This window comes from Myotis lucifugus, unplaced genomic scaffold (genome assembly GCF_000147115.1).
Source record: "Myotis lucifugus unplaced genomic scaffold, Myoluc2.0 scaffold_64, whole genome shotgun sequence".
NCBI lineage: Eukaryota > Metazoa > Chordata > Mammalia > Chiroptera > Vespertilionidae > Myotis > Myotis lucifugus.
In genome coordinates this window covers 4,549,650-4,568,025 of record NW_005871112.1, presented here as the reverse complement: position 1 = coordinate 4,568,025, position 18,376 = coordinate 4,549,650, and the positions used below count along the sequence as shown (strand labels likewise).

Genomic DNA, 18,376 nt, shown 5'->3' with positions numbered 1-18,376 from the left:
GCCCTGGGACCTTCCCCATGATGCCCTCATCAGGGTTATACTTTTTAGGTGCCACTACACATCTGTACCTTCGCCTTCCTTCTCTAGCATACCTGCTATGTATAAAGGTGCTTGCCCTGGGACCCTATCCAGGAAGTGAGGTGCTAATCATATTAGCCAAATTTTTAACCACAACTATTACATATGTTTAATAATTTCACAGACAGTTTCTGAATATGCTTAGAAAACTAAAAGGTGCTTTTTTAAAATTTTGAATTTATTGGGGTGACATTGGTTAATAAAATTATATAGGTTTAAATAGGAGAAAGATAAATATCACATGATCTTACTCATTTGTGGAATATAATAAATAACATAAACTGATGAACATAAATAGATCCAGAGAAGCATCGAACAGACCGTCAAACTTCAGAGGGAAGGCGAAGGGTGGGGGTGGGGGTGGTAAGAGATCAACCAAAGGACTTGTATGCATGCATATGAGCATAACCCCTGGACACAGGCATGGGGTGAGGACATGTGCGGGGAGTGTGGGGGTGGCCTGGAGAGGTCAATGGGGGAAAAAGGAGACATATGTAATACTATATGTAATACTTTAAACAATAAAGGATTAAAAACAAACAAACAACAACAAAATAAAGTGCCTATGCATAGAGTATAAAAAATTATATAGGTTTTGAGTGTACAATTCTATGATACATCATCTGTATATTGCATTGTGTGCTCACCACCCAGAGTCATAGGAGTTGTCTCTAGCAAGCTAGGTGTGAGTAGAATATTTGATGGTGGTTTTGGGCCCATGTGGGGGTCTTGATTCATTTCATGTTTGCTGATAATCACTTATTCACAAGAAGCACAAACATGATGTTGAAAATGAGAAATCAGGTGAAGATTTTTTACCTTTATCTGATGTATTTTATTTCCTCAAGAAAAGCAATTGTTTTAGCCCATATACTTCTCTATACTATTTTCAGTGCAAATAATTTTAGCTGGGTGAAATGGGTAAAATAAGCAAAAATAAATTTTCTCTATTTAGCTTACATAGTAGTATATTTGTTTTCTATTATATAGTCTGTTAATAATTAATTAATTGAGTGGACATAATATTTGATCAAAAAGTTAATAAAATATTTGAGCAAAGAGTTAATGGTTGAGGATATTTTTTTTCATGTTTAGGTTCATGAACAATAGATAAATATTTTAATAGCAAGTGCTCTGGTAAATCAGTTCCTCGCATAGAAACACAAACTCTTCATGTGCAGTGCTGTGCTTATCATTAATGCCTGACATGTAATATGTAATGTTTGTTAAATGAACAGATAATTATTCTGAAAAATTTTTATGTGTTCCAGGACCTGATCTTCAGGTTTGTGTATCCAAAAAACCTACATGTTGCACCAGGAAGATGGAGGAAAGATATCAAATTGCAGCTCGCCAAGACATGCAGCAGGCGCTTCAAGCATCCAGCTCTACATTAAAGTTTCTAATATCTCGAAATGCAGCTGTTTTTCAAGGTAAATTTATCTCAAATTAGGAAACTAAGAACAAGCCTTGTTATGTAATCTGCCTGTTGTCATTTTATCGGTAAACTCAGCTGGATTTCCTTCTCTGTCTTTGTATATTATTTTGGTATAAATGAGTTTTTAACTTTTTGAACCTTCAAACATTTTTTCTAAGGCCAAATCAATGTATATATTTTGAGTTGGACTTAGGAAAACTGTTTTGTTAATGAAATGGTCCTTGGAAATATATGCCCTTCAACGGGTCTTCCAGGTCCCCAATATTCTGACCCATAGATTTACCTCAATATGAATGGATGTAATTATTATATTTTATTAAAATATTTGATAACATAAAATCTTATTATCTTTAAGTGTGTAATTGTTTTTAAAAATCTGATTTGAAGAAGTATTTGTCTAATATTTCCTCTTGCAACCTCATGTGGTTCTCAAAAGAACACCAGTATGATATATCAATGTGCAAACAAGTCTGATAAATAGTAAAATAGGAACTATTAATTAGATGTTTAATGTTCAGCTAAGATCAGAACTCAACCTTAATTCAAACAATATGTTTATATATAAAATTAATGGGTTATGAAATTACAAGGCACATTACAAAATAGATGATCTTTTCCTTATTTTAGTCATCTCCTCTATAAAATTCCTTATTACTATAATAAAATAGCTTAATTTATTTTTCCTCTTATAAAGCATTAGCTATTCAGTATATGATTGGAATGAAAATATTTATATTACACTGTTTTTCAAATAAATTTATTGCTTTTGTTCAATGCAAAATATAACTTCTGTTAGGATTTCTTTTTAATAAGTGTATTAATATCGATCTAAATAATTTGTGCTATGTTTATATACAGAACTAAATCACAAAGCTGACTAATTTTTAAAATTATACTATATATTAAATGAAATGAATACATAAATCAAGATAAAATTTGAATTAAAATGTAGTTCATGATTAATTGATGATTTTTTTTGTAGAAATTGTAAAATGTCAGATTTTAAGGTATTATTAATTTAGTGGTTCTTTTAGATATGTTAGAAAACAACCTTATTTCTGTTATGGGATTTAATCATGTACAGTTGTTGGAGGAAAGCATATTGATATGCTTTTTAAGCAAAGATTTGTGGTTTGAACTGGCTGAACTAGACACACACAGACAGCTATGTAGTGATTTTTTCCCTCATGAACATGATAGCAAGTATAATATGGAAAACACATTTTAGAGATAAATAGACCAGTTTAGCAGAGCAAGGAGTTGTAGATGGGAATGGTGGATCACATGTTTGAAAAGGTGAGTTGGGCTCATGTGGAAAAAAACTTAAAACATCAACTTGATTTAGTTCTGTGAAAAAAGCCTTTGGTATTTTTTTTTCCTTTTTTCCCCCTTTATTGAATAAGATATTACAAATGTGTCCTTATCCCCCCAATGTCCCCTCATCCCCCCAATCCTGCCCTCACCCTCACCCCCTGTTGTCCACATCCATCTCTTATGCTTATATGCTTGCATACAAGTCCTTGGGTTGATCTTTCCCCCTCACCCCCATCCTCCCCCGCTTTCCCTCTGAGTTTTGAGCATCTGATCAATGCTTCTCTGTCTCTACATCTGCATTATGCTAAGTGAAGTAAGTCAGTCAGAGAAAGATAAATATCACATGCTCTCACTCATTTGTGGATTATAATGAACAACGTAAACTGATGAACAAAAGCCTTTGGTATTTTGATAGGGATTACACTAAATCTGTAGATTGGTTTGAGTAGTATGGGCATTTTAATGATGTTAATTCTTCTTGTCTGTGAGCATGGTATATGTTTCAATTTATTTGTGTCTTTAATTTCTTTCTTCATTTTTTACACTTCTCCAAGTACAGGTTTTTTACCTCATTGGTTAAATTTATTCCTAGGTATTTTATTCTTTTTGATGCAATTATAAATGGGATTGTTTTCTTTATTTCTCTTTCTGATAGTTGGTTATTGGTATATAAAAATGCAACTGATTTCTGAGTATTGATTTCATATCCTGCTACTTTTCTGAATTAATTTATCAGTTCTAATAAATTTTTGGTGTTTTCTTTAGGGTTCTCTCTCTATATTATTGTCATCTGCAAATAATGACAATTTAGTACTTCCTTTCCAATTTGGATGCCTTTTATTTCTTTTTCTTGTCTGATTTTGGTGGCTAGTCCTTTTAATTCTTTGTTGAATAAAAGTGGTGAAAGTGGACATCCTTGTCTTGTTCCTGATCTTAAAAGAAAGCTATCAAAAATAGTATGGACGTTCCTCAAAAACTTAAAAATAGAACTACCAAAGGATTCAGCAATTCCAGTTCTGGGTAGTTATCTGAAGAAATCTTAAATGCTAATTAGGAAAGATATATGCACCCCTGTGTTCATTACAGCATTATTTACAACTAGAGCCCTGATGCACAAAATTCGTGCAAGGGGCTCAGCCCTAGCAGCTGTGGTGGCTTGCTCGGCCTTCGCAGCCCTGGCTTCGTCCAGAAGACGTCCAGTCTAATTAGCATATTATGCTTTTTTTATTATAGATAGCCAAGATATGGAAGCTACCCAAGTGCCCGTCAATAGACAATTGGATAAAGAAGATGAATACTAGCCATAAAATAGAATGAAATCTTACTATTTGGTACAGCATAGATGGACCTAGAGAGTATTATGCTAAGTGAAGTAAGTCAGACAGAGAAAGATAAATACCATATGATTTACTTATATGTGGCATATAATGAACAAAATAAATGAAAAAGAAAAACAAAAATAAAGTCATAGATACAGAGAACAAGTTAATGGTCGTCAGATGGTAAGGGGGTTGGGTAATATGTGAAAAGGTGAAAGGAATCAAGAAGTACAAATTGCCAGTATTAAATGGTCATGAGATGTTAAGTAAAGCATAGGAGTAGAATATATATATATGCCCTAATATGCTAATTGTCCCTCAGACTGTTCGACCAGTTGCTATGATGTGCACTGGCCACCAGGGGGCAGATGCTCTGACCGGTAGGTTAGCTTGCTGCTGGGGTCCGGCTGATCGGGACTGGACCAGATGGGCTGGACATTCCCTGGAGCCCTCCCATGGTACCTCCCCAGTTGGCCTGTCCCTCCCCAGCCCTGATCGTATGCTGGTGGGGTCCCTTGGCCTGGCCTGCACCCTCTCACAATCTGGGACCCCTTGGGGTGTGTTGGAGAGCTGGTTTCGACCCGACCCCAGCAGGCCAGGCCAAGGGACCCCCATGCACCAGTCTTCTAGTAATGTAATAATTGTCTATAGTGTACATTGGGTGCTAGACTTATCAGGTGTTCACTTCGTAAGGTATTAAATGTTTAATCACTGGTTGTACACCTGAAACTAATATAATGTGTGTCAACTGTAATAGAAAAATAAATTTTAAAGAATTAAAAAAATAATTAACTTGGGTTTGAGAGCGTCTTTAAAGATTTTTGAACAGGGAGCTTAATTATGATTTCTTCTCTTTTAATATGAAACCTAAATCCCTCAAGTAAGACTATATGACTGAAGAGAATCACTACAAAGCAAACCTAATTTTTTTTTGATAACAGTGTTAACTATCTAGGTGAAAGAAAGTGCCAACAGCTACTAACACTTAGGCATTAATTCAATATTGGTGGAATATTTCTTCTGTCTTGAAAGATATTGTAGCAAACTTTTTACATATTCTTGGATAAATTGATTAAGATAGAGAAAATTGAGTTCAAAAGATTGGGAAAAACACAAGCCCTGATTACTTATTTACACTTTTAAGATGGGTTTAAACTGCTGAAAGATTTTGTTGATATTGCTGTAAGTTTGGTGATAACTACCTAAATACTAGAAATATATGGGGTCGTCTCTGTCTACCAGAGTGGCAGGTAATTTTATGTAAATTTAATTTTTTTTTCTGTTTAAGAATTTGTATGTGCTGGATTCAAGAGGTTGAGTTTTGGTATTTATTTAAATATTAATCATAAAAAATGAAAATGGAAGGGACTTTCTTAAATGTGATTTGTTATAATCAAATATTATTTTCTCCCTTTGTGGAATGCTGAGTTTTATTTGAGAATTATGAGAAGGCAAGACAAACAGAGGAAATTTGCCTAAAGCCTAATTTTACTGGAAAAAATTCTCTTACAGAAAGAATACCTGTTTTTAATTTAATGAACCGAATAATAATTTTAGGCTTATTTCCATACAAACAAGTTTAAATATATATGCTAAAAGTGATTTTAGAAATCACATTTACTCTTTGATAACTGAGCAGGGGCTACTTTATCAATAAGTAAAATGCCTTCCATCTATTTTCTGTGCAATCAAATATCTGAAAACAATTCAAAGTCATTACTTTTCTAAGAAGAAAGAATCCAAGCACATTTTATTGGGAAACAAGTCTAACTGAGAAAAGTTTGATGGGGAAATCAGTTCACTTCTCAAATGATTTAAGTAGATTTGCTACATTTGGATATTTTGATTTTTAAGTATTTCATTTATGTCTTCTACTTCAGCAATATTAAGCTGTTTTTTTTTAGTTTTTTTTTTTTGCTAGTGGTATTCTGGGTTATGAAAGACTTAGGACTGGGATACAGTATGGTCTCTTCTGTCATGGATCTTATGGATGCCCATGGAAATACATTTTTGAAGCAACCCTTTAGATTTTGCTGATGGGGATAATCACTTGGGTCTGTAGTTTTAGTGAGCCCCATATTTTTGTGAGATGAAGGGATTTTTTAGGGAGAGAGGAAACAGTGCTGGCAAGTGGTGGGCGAGGACACAAGGTTATCCTGTGTATAGTCCACATTCAATCTGGGATTCAGCACTGGATGTTATACCAGTGGGGTTGGCACCAGCCTGCTGCGACAACTCTTCCATTTTTTTCTTTTAAGAAATTTGCTGGTGTGGTGTTTTTTTTTAAAGTCATATTTCCTTAAAATAAACAGGACAACAAAACAAAAATTTGTTTTGGAAGGACCCATAATTGTGACTTGGGAATTTACTCAATCGTAAGGGTAGTCATTCATGCAGCAAGCAGTGTTCTGTAAGGTAACAGGCCCAAGCTGATAGCCCTGTGTCTGCTGCTGTTCATGAGAAAGTGGTGCTGTTTGCAGAGGGACTTTGTCACAGTGCAGAGAAGTGTTCTTCATTCTCAGGGGCTGACTGCTCAAGATTAAAGTAGAACAGCTTGAGAAACGTGAAAGTTTGTTGCTCTTCATCTGTTTTACTATGAGTTGGGATTGACTGCTTTAAAAATATTTTGAAAATATTCCTGGCAAAGGTTTTATTTATTTCTACACTAAAGTATGGTGTGACTCATGAAGAAATACTGGAAGTTGACAGAGAATATGTAACCTGCTGTGAAAAAGCAACTCTCATCCAGCTTTCAAGTTTTTAAATCTCCATTTCAATAAGATAATAGTTTAGTTTTTATAATTTAACACTATAACATTTCAGCATCACTTTCAAAAATAAAATGAAGGACCACTTGGGAGAACACTATTGGAAGCATTTTTTTTTAAACTGGTAAGATAAGGTTAAGAAATTATATATTTCTTTTGAGATATACCTTTTCCTATTTCTTCATCTTCAAGCAGCTCAAATATTTTTAAACTATGTGGTAGATACTAAGTTTTTATTCTGGCAGTTTCAAGTTTTCTATAAAAATTAAAAATATACATTATTACAAAAGTCTGAGTGATAAATAATATTTAGCACAGGAAGGATTTAACATCTTTATTAATGATTTCATTCTCTTAGCTAATTAACTTTTCATTTTTTGATTGTAAGTACCTGAAAGATTGACAAGCTTGTCCTCTTGGGTTGAAATACTAGATTTAGGAATTTAATAAAAATGTATTCCTATTTTTAATGAAACATAGGAATGTGTTCAAAATTAAATATCTTTTAAAAGCAGGTGAATTAAGGATGAGAATATAATTAATGGATTGTCCTCCTTCACACTAACAGATATTAGCTACTGCAAAGTGTACAGCTACTGTAAAACTAGTTTAAAGTATGTGTGTTTGTACACATAGTCAAAGGCACAAGTATATAGTGAATATTTGACTATATTAAGATATGGGTAAGTAAATTGACTTATATTTATATTTAGCATGGAATACATTATTCTTATTTGGTTTACAGAGGTGGATAATATTTAAAATTATTCCCTGGAAGAGCATTATGTGGAAGGATAAAGGAATAATGCTATTCCCAACACTGAGACTTATCTGGTCAAAAATCCAATGGTAAGACAACTGGTAGCCTTAGGCTGGCAGTGTTGAGGAGACTTGTTTATTTTCCCTTTTCTCTAGCACCTAGAGCAGATACTCAATAGATGTAATTAAATGAACTGCATGAGCCCGGCTAGCATTGCTTAGTGGTTAAGCATCGACCTATGAACCAGGAGGTCCTGGTTCGATTCCCAGTCAGGGCACATGCCTGGGTTGCGGGCTCGGGGGTCCTGTAGGAGGCAGCCAATTAATGGTTCTCTCTCATCATTGATGTTTCTGTCTTTCTCTCCCTCTCCCTTTATCTCCGAAATAAATAAAAATATGTATTTAAAAATGAACAGCATGAATAAATGAAGAAATGAATGGGACTTAGCAGGAAGATGGTTCTGAAATAAAATGACAGATTCCCTCCCTCGCTGCCTTCATTCTTTTTTTCTTTATTTCTCTATTGATGCAATTAATAATAGTATATCTGTGAAACACCTACTGTGTGCCAGCACTGTCAGGTGCTTGATTGTACAGTGTCCAAAATTCAGATCTATTTTATTTCCATTGGCTCCTTCAGACTTCTAGTATGCCAACATTGATTTATTGATTTTATGAACTGGAAAGGGGCGCATTATAGTGTTTCTGTCAGTGGCATTCCTTACGAATGTGATTACAATTATTTTCCCATTCAGTTTTAGGCATGGGTTAGTGTGTTGAAAGCTATCAATGCAATTGGTCTTTATCCAACTGTTCTTTATCTCTGAAATGTTAAAACTTGTTTCTTTTGGCCCTAACTGTTTTTTCCCAGTGGTTAGAGCATTGGCCTGTGGACTGAAGGATCATAGGTTTGATTCCAGTCAAGGGCACATACCTCGGTGGCAGGCCCAATTCTAAGCCAGGTAGGGGCATGTGCAGCTGGTGACCAATCAATGTGTCTCTTAAATAGATCTTTCTCTCTGTCTCTCCCCCGCCCTTCCATTCTCTCTAAAAAAAATCAATGGAAAAAATATCCTTGGGTGAGGATTAAAAAAATGTTTCTTTTGAATCTATATCAGCAGGCTTCTATTATGAAAATGAGTGATTTCCCTATATTATAGATAAAAGTTGCAAGAGCTTAAATTACTTTGCAGCTAGAAATAAAGCTTGCTTTGAATGAAGCATTATCTACAGTGGAAAATATTAAGTATAATTTGAACATGGGGTTTACTTTGTTAAATTCCTTTTTAAAATTTTAAGAAGTAAACTTTTAGTTGTTTTAATTCTGACTGATGATAACTTATGATAATACCACATATTGTCACGGCAATCTTACCTAGAAAGCATAGTAACCCATTGACAGTAGGCTAAATAATTTTTCTTGATTTTATATTAAACACAATTTCAGTTCAATCTTTTCAATGCGAGAACTGTACATTTATTGACTAGAAGAAGAATTGACATTTCATCAGATAGTTCTTTCTCTTTTCGTTTTTTTTTTTTTTGCTCAATCCTTCTACCCCCTATCCAGTCCCATACCTGTCAGCTGTCTCTATTTTGCTTGTTAGTTCATTGAATCTAATCATCTGATTTTTATCATATGGTTATCTTTATATTAGTTTAATCTTGCTTTTGCATAAGGTATCAAAAGGAATGACTCTCAAAAGCTACCTTTGCTTTGAGTAAAGGACAGGACATTTATCTTTCCCTCTATCTCTTATTTGTCCATGTAAAAGTATTTATAAAATTTCTCTTTATAGATATGCAGTATTTGTTCATTCTCCTTTTCATAAATTTCCGACTTATTTTTGTACTTATAGCGCTGCAATGAACATTCTTGTTCATGTCTCCATAGGCACATGCTTCTCTAGGATTTAGACATAGAAGTGAAATAGTGGCTTATAGGCTATGAATATTGTCAACTTTCCTAGATTTTGCTGAATAGCTCTTCTAAGGCACTGAGCCAATTTAAACTCCCACACACAGTTGGTATGCTCTGTCATTTTCCCACATCTTTTCCAACAGTATTGTCAGAATTTTAAAAGATTTGCTGATATGAAATGATACCTTATTTTCAAAATATGTGGTTCCCTGTTATTAGGGAGTCTGAATGTCTTTTCAGAAACTGTTCTTTACTTTGTGTGTTCTTCATTTTCCTTTATATATATGTCCTGTGAACCTATATACACACATAGAGCAGCCATTCTCACCTGTGGTGCCTATGAATTTTTAAAACATGCAATACCTGACTATTTAGTCAGGGGCACTGACCTCTTTTCCCTTAGATAGTCAAATAAGAAAAACAACAACAACCAACACAGTAGTCATCTAGTATGAATGAATCAAAATTATAACTATTTTTAAAAATCAGAAATGGAAACAATATATTTTTTGGTGTGCCACAGAATTTTAGTAATTAGTTTACGGATGCCATGAGATAAAAAAGGTTGAAAATCACTGACTTAGAGGATATTCACTATGTTGTGTTTTGTATGCATTTAAAACTTTTTTCTATTGCCACATGTTAAAGTTTTAGCTAAAATAATTCAAATATCCCATATTTTGCAAAAATCCAAGCTTTTCACAAGTTTTTTGCACATTCCCAGGGCTTGCAGTCACATGGTTACGCCTGCCTCTGCATCCTTACTTTTTTCATTTGCTTTTGTCTTTTATTGCATTAATTAAAATGAAAAATAAAATTAAACTGCCACCTCCATGGAATACACGTATATGAACACATATTAACCTAAGATGCTTTATAAAATATATTTTATGAGATGTTGGTTATAAAGGAAGATCAAATCTGAAAAATCAGAATAATTTTAAGTTGAGCATTTATTTCTGTTTGCAAGTATATTCCAGCTCTCACTCCACCATCACCCCATAAAGCTAACATCCTCACATTGTTCTTTCTGGTCCTTATCTCTCCCACTTCTTGTATAATACTTCTTTCCTCCCTAGATAGTGAGATAATACATCTTCTAGTTTTTACATTTATTATGTGAGCATGGATGTGTTAAAAACAATCATGTGGCTCTGAGAGTGAATTTAACCTGAGTACCCTTATTTATTTTAATATGAAAATTTATTTTTAACATCTTTTTCTCAGTTTTATTGAGCTATCATAGACATATAACATTGTGTAACTTTAAGGTGTACATTAGTTAGTTATTCATAACAAGAAAGAAACAAAGGAAAGGCCAGATATTACAGGCATGTCATTGGACAGCTTCACTAGGAAGCTCCAATTTCATACTCCCCAGGGAACACTGGCTTATTCCATGAAAAACATTGGGGTAAGGGATTCAACAAAGAGAAGATTGATGCATGCCCAGTGAAGCTGGGGTGACAGAGGAAAGGCACTTGTCTGTCAGTCACACCTGGGGACAGAGATTGTTGTCCAGGATAGGCTTGCTTACTGTAAGAGCGTGAACATTTGGGAATACATAATCCCCTAAGCAAAGAAGTTCCTTCTCTTGGGCACCTGGGACTCTTGTTGCTCGGGGTGCGCTCTCTTGGTTCTCTTGCATTTGCCCGTGTGGCCCATAAGCATTGAGACCCAAATGCAATGGACTAATAATGGACTGCAATGGGAAACACAAGCTAAGCTAGCCTCTTGGTGGACTGGGCCTGGCTCCAACATGGAAAGCTAGCCTGATGCTGGACTGGACACTGGCTCTGATTTTAGCTCTGATGAAACCCCAGCTACTCTTTTTCTATGATTGAACTAAAGGAAATGGGACTTTGGAAACCCAGGGGTATAATTCCACAGAAATAAAGCTTTCTATCATATCTCATCCCCCCATGCGAGTCTCAGAAAATTCCTTTTCTTGGGATATCACAAGAAGCCCAACCCCCTGAGCAACTGGGGGAGACGAGCCCCTTTCCTCTCCTTTAACAATATAATCACCATCATGTCACAAAATTACCATTTGTTTTTGTGGTTAGAGCATGTAAGATCTACTGTCTTAGCAACTGTCGGCCATATAATACAGCATCATTAACCCCCATGCTGTACTTACCTTCTAACTGGAAGTTGGTACCCTTTGACCAACATGTCCCCATTCACCCTCCTCCCTCCCCCTGAACTCCTGTTAACCAACATTCTGCTCTTTAAATTGAGTAATTTTTGATCAGCCTAATGTCCATTAGATATTTGGGAGCAATGAATTTCCCAAGTCCATTATAAAGGTGACCCCCAAAAATGTATACACACTTTAACAGCTGATAGCTCAACTTTGAAAATGAAATGTATTTTAATAAACACTGCCTTTATAATTATTCAAAGGCTGTGTATACATTTTTGGGATACCCTATACATACAAAGTACAGTGATATTTTATAAAATGTAGATAAGGTATATAATCTTTTTTTCTAGTATTATTTAAATTAAGTCCATGATACATTTTCAAATGTTAATGTTGATAACATTTGTAATCCATGAAAATAAATAATTATCAACTACTTATAGAACAGAGCTTACCTTAGAAATATTTACTTCTGAAAGCAATAATCAACAGACTGATTGACAGAGGGAGGGGGGTGGGGGTTGAAACAGCTGAAGGGATTGAGAAGTACAAATTGGCAGGTACAAAATAGTCACAGGGATTTAAAGTACAGCATAGAGAATGTAGTCAATAATAATGTAATAACTATGTATAGTGCCAGGTGAGTATTTGAAATATCAGGAAGATAACTTTGTAAAGTATATGATGTTCTAACCACTATGCTGTGTACCTGAAACTAAAACAAATAATATTGAAAGCAGTAATAGGCCATTAAAGTTAATCAGAAATGTATTTCATTTAAATGGTTTTTCTGTTTTGATTATAAATTTCATTAACAAATTTTGTTGAAGTTTATCCTGATGCACTACCAGGTCTTCTGACAAGTCATTTCTTTTACAGTTGTTTTTGTGTGAACAAACAGGGTGGGACAAAAGTAGATTTACAGTTGTTCATATGGAAAATAATGTAATAATGAATCAATAATAATACACAAGTAAACTCTGTTCTTTTGTACTCACAACTGCTAACCTACTTTTGCCAACCCCTGTATTACAATCATCAGTGGGCTCTAGGCATAATAGGAAAGAATTGAGGCCAGGAGGTGGTAGATTGTGGTAAAATATACCAAAGGTGTGTCTGAGGGTTAGGTGTTTGGCTGTAGTGCAGGTGAGTTAAAGATGCTGGGGCTGTAGGATTGGTTTCTACATGGATTTTGCAATCTCTGAATCTGTTGGTAGAGTTGGAGTGAGACAAACTGTCACCTGTTTCTCAAGTTCTCAGTGAAAGAGGGAAGTTGGTGGGTGTGACAGGGGCATTTATTAATTATCTGATGGAAGCTTTTATATATATATATTTAAACCACGTTATTGGGGTATGATTGACATACAAAAAGCTTTACATATTTGATGTATGCAACTTGATGAGTTTGGAGGTAAGCATACATCGTGAAACCTTCCCTACAATCTGTGTCACAAATGTATTGGAAGAGGTGATCTTTGGCACAGGGCTTGAAGATTAGTGGTCTGGAAGAGCCAGGAGATTTCCAACTCCTTCCTAGGATTTGGCTCTGTAAAGTGTTAGAGATGTTGTTTCTATAATAGCATATGTGTAAATATGAAAATAAAATTAATTTTGATGGAATAACTTATGATTGTACACAATGAAACATCAAATTTTAGCATAATTTAAAAATAAAGGTTATTATAGATAAATAACACATCTTCTATACTAATGAAAGGGTAATATGCTAATTAGACCAGATAGACCAGACGTCTTCCGGTCATCCTTCTGGACAAAGCCACGGTGGCAGGGGCCGAGGCAGAGGTGGTTAGGGGTGATCAGGCTGGCAGGGGAGAGCAGTTAGGGGTGATCAGGCAGGCAGGCAGAGGGGTTAGGGGCAATCAGGCAGGCAGGCAGAGGGGTTAGGGGTTATCAGGCAGGCAGGCAGGTGAGTGGTTAGGAGCCAGTGGTCCCGAATTACGAGAGGGATGTCCAACTGCCGGTTTAGGCCCGACCCTAAACTGGCAGTTGGACATCCCCTGAGGGGTCCCGGATTGGAGAGGATGCAGGCCAGGCTAAGGGACTGCCCTCCCAACCCCCTGTGCACAAATTTCATGCACCAGGCCTCTAGTAAATAAATAAAATCAACTTGCATGAAATTTGTAAAGACACTTGGAGCACTGATAGGAGGAAGCATGTAATGAGATAATGTTGAATAAAGTTGCATAATAGTAATTATGGTCAAAATCATGACTTTGTATATGAGAAATTTATTTGAAGCTTTGTTTAATTATAAAATATATAATGTTGCATAAAATTGAAAATTAAATTCTTTTTAAAAAAATATATTTTATTGATTTTTTTTATAGAGAAGAAGGGAGAGGGATAGAGAGTTAGAAACATTGATGAGAGAGAAACATCGATCAGCTGCCTTCTGCACACAGTGCGGGGATGTGCCTGCAACCAAGGCACATGCCCTTGACTGGAATCGAACCTGGGACTTTTCAGTCCACAGGCCAATGCTCTATCCACTGAGCCAAACCAGTTAGGGCAAAAACTAAATTCTTTATAAGTCAATAATCCAGGTAGCATATAAGGTTCTTTGATGATTTAAGGCTCGTGTGACTCAATTTTGAAGTCTTGGTGGTAATTTTTGTAATACTAATAACACATTTGCTATTTTTATATGAATAAAAAATGAACTAAGTTCTGTTTACAAAACAATATCAATAGTTATTAATCATTTGCATATCTTTTATTATATCATCTCTTAATCTACTTAGAAATACTTGCAGTATGTGTAATTGGCATTATTGTCAACTTAAATTTTTTAAATGATATACTATTTTGTTTATTTAAAATGTAGAAATGCTATTAGTAGTTAAATGTTTTTTTTTCCCTATAGCCTTGGGAGAAGAGCAGTTTAAGAAGAAAATATTAAGTCATTGGCCATAATACTTAATTGGTAAAGTGGTAAGATATAATGGGAAATAAGATACCTCTGTTTCCTCAGACAAATAGAGGACTTTAATTTTATAGTCATTCCTCAGTGTAGCTGTTCATAATGGAAAATTATCCATGCACATCTCCATGCTTTTAACATAAAATATATCTAGCAATAAATGGGATATATGTATAGCTGTTATGCAGAAGGCAAAGGGCTTGAAATGGCATCTCAAGATCCAGAGAGTCATAATAGTAAATAAAGGGTAATTGTTGGATAGCTATGCTGCCCTTCTTTTGTTCCAGGGTAATTCTGCCTGTGGGCTAACTTTTATATAAACAAAGATAATTGAACTTTTACACCTTAAAGGATATTGCTCTCTTGTACTATTTGTTAGACTACATCTCCTCAGGGTATAGACTTGACTTGAATGTTAACTTAGGAAACCTATTCATTTTTTTTCTGTAAGTAGAAACAAGAGGAAGATACCCCATGATAGAACAAACACTGGCCTTTGTTGTGGTAAAACCCTTTTTGATTGTTGTGATTGGATAGGCAATACACTTAAGAGTTTAAGAACAAGGGTCCGAGAGTCAGGATCTGAGTTTGAATCCCATCTCAAAGTTTGCTAGCTGGGCCTCATTTTCCTTGCTTGTAGAATGAAATAATAATAGTACTTTCTTCTTGGCTGCAATTAGTGATAATTGATTGAGATAATAAAGTAACTAGCATGGTGGTTGGTACATGATAAGCACTCAGTATATGCTAGCTATTATTTTTCCTCCTTTATTCATGGTGTATATTTTTCCCTAATATTTGACTGGCAGCAAAACATTTCAGGGTAGAAATTGTCTGATGGTGTTTTTATAAATGTACTAGAGGCCCGGTGCACAAAATTCGTGCACGGGGGTGTGTGTGAGCCTGCACCCTCTCCAATCTGCGACCCCTCGAGGGATGTCTGACTGATCCCGGTGGGATCGGGCTTAAATGGGCAGTCGGACATCCCTCTCACAATCCAGGACTGCTGGCTCCCAACAGCTCGCCTGCCTGATTGCCCCTAACCACTCCCCTGCCAGCCCGATTGCCCCTAACTGCCCCTCCCCCTGCAGGCCTGGTCACCTCTAACTGCCCTCCCTTGACAGGCTAGGTCACCTCTAACTGCCCTCCCTTGCCAGCCTGTTCACCCCTCACTGCCCTCCCCTGCAGGCCTGGTCACCTCTAACTGCCCTCCCTTGCCAGCCTGGTTGCCCCTAACTGCCCTCCCTTGCTGGCCTGGTCGCCCCTAACTGCCCTCCCCTGCAGGCCTGATCGCCCACAACTGCCCTCCCCTGCCGGCCATCTTGTGGTGGCCATCTTGTGTCCACATGGGGGCAGCTATCTTTGACCACATGGGGGCAGCCATCTTGTGTGTTGGAGTGATGGTCATTTTGCCTATTACTCTTTTATTAGATAGGATTATGGGGAATTGTGTAAAGTCAATTGTCACATTGTCAGATGTGCTGTAGTGGTCAGGATCTAAACTCCTAGATGCTTCCTTGGATTATTGCTCCTGGTAGGGTTGCCAGATTCATGTTGCAAGTGCTTAGGGTTACATCCAAACATGCTCTCTAATTTGTTAAAGACAAGCCATTGAGAAAAATTATTTGGTGAATAACATTAATTAGTACATTTTAAAGCAGGGTTTTCTATTATCCAACTGGTAATCAAATGAAATTTCTAATTTTATTAAATGGTATTAGATTGTTATGCTTTTACTCTCACTGTAGTAGAAACTAACATGAACACAAAAATCTGAGATTTGACCAACAGAATGATGCACAGGGACAGAGTCTATGGGAAATTATTCAGTGTCCTCCAAATGAGAATATATTCACATAGGAAAGACTTTTAATTTTTGATATCACTGATTCATTCTTATCATATTCAGGGATATTTGCAGTTTCTGTTGGTATCATAACAAAGCAAAGCCTTTAGATTATGCATTTATGAGTTATTAAATAGAGCCACTAACTTCAAGTTGGTCCATTTACAACAGCGTGGAATAAATGCACAGCCTTCAGAGCAATGTGAAAAGCTTTCTGGTTGGTAGAATATGGCAAAAAGTTTCATTTGAGATTTAATTGAACTACTTTGGAACCCATTCTTCATTAAGATTATTTTGTTTTGGTCTAAATGTTGCTAATTATTATTATTTTAAAAATATGTTTTTATTTTTTTGAGAGAGAAGGAGGGAGAGGGAGAGAAACTTCAATGATGAGAGAGAATCATTGATTGGCTGCCTCCTGCATGCCCTCTACTGGGGATAGAGCCCATAACCTGGGCATGTGCCCTGAGTGGGAATTGAACTGTGACCTTCTGGTTCATGGGTCAACACTTAACCACTGAGCCACACCAGCCAGGCAATGTTACTAATTATTGATTCATAAAATTATGATTCATAAAATTATCTGATAGTTGCATGTCCTAACTTTTGAAAATGTGAAATATTACTTTTCTGCAATGTATTTTGAGAGGAAAGACAATCTGGAGATGAATGGGCACTTACGGTCTCTGGAAGGTATGATTTGTGAAGAGTCAGAGGGGTGTGGCAAAAATGTCCGCTGGTTCAAGAAGGAACAATAAATGTTTCACTCATGTTCTGATTTTAAAATCTGGGCTTAATGTGCTTACTTTTTAGCTGTGGTCCCAGGGCAATACTTTAGGTAATCTAGGCCAACTGCTTAATTTGTTTTTATTACAAACCTTCAAAGAAGGTTTAAATTAAATTATATATTTGGCAACACTTACTAAATATATTTAGTGTATTTGTTATTTTAATGAGATCATATATTTTGAATGCAAATTAAGACTATATTTAACAATTGGTAGTCTACACTGGTGCTGCTCTTCTGGAAAGCAATTTGATAGAACGTGGTTAAAAAAGTGTTCTCTCTCCTTCTGATCCTTCTACTGGTTATTTATATTGGAAAATTTTTTATAGAGACCAGCCATTCAGGGTCATGAACAAGCATGTTAATTGTAGTGCTTGTTGTAATAGTCGGAAGTTGAGACAGTCTGGTGTCTGTAATGGAGGGACAGGTAAGGAAAATTTGCAGATAACGCATATGTATCATTAGGAATAATCAACTGAATGCATATGAAGTGCCTTGGATAGCCTTTAAAAACATAAGGTAGAGTGAAGACAGGTAGAAAGAAAATGAGGTATTCAGCACAATACCATGTAGGCATCTTAAAAATACATGTACCAAACAATGTTATATATTTTACTGGAACACATACTAATGAAAGCGTTTATATTGAACACATTAGTATATTAAACACATAATTAGCTCCTAGAATCCTTTAAACAAACAGGTAGTTTATCCATAGCTACATGTGAATTTATAGTCATCATTTAAAAAATCAAGGTAAAAAGAATGATGGGGTGAGTTACAGTATAGACAGAGGAATAGATACATAGATTAGAGAATCCCAAAGTAGACCTACCCAACTATGTCCAACAGATAGGTGTAAATGCCATTCAATTAGGAAGGATATCCTTTGCAACAGATTGTGCTGAGGAATTGGATATCAATAAGCAAAATATCATTCTAATATTTTTGTATTGCAGTGTCTAAATATTTCAGCCAAAAGATTTTCACAGGTTCTGCCTTTTCTGCTTTCATTTAGAGAATCTCTCTTTAATTGTTTCCCTTAGGCAAAAACTATTA

General features: G+C 35.7%; 1 protein-coding gene across 1 annotated transcript in view; it reads left to right on the top strand.

The window, feature by feature from the left end:
* Positions 1–995: 995 nt before the first annotated feature.
* GPC5 (glypican 5) overlaps positions 996–18,376 on the top strand; it is a 588,333-nt gene continuing 570,952 nt past the window's right edge. Inside the window, exons 1-2 of the mRNA XM_023754707.1 lie at positions 996–999; positions 1,350–1,511. Coding sequence (XP_023610475.1) covers positions 996–999; positions 1,350–1,511 — 166 coding nt within the window. The remainder of the gene's footprint in view (positions 1,000–1,349; positions 1,512–18,376) is intronic.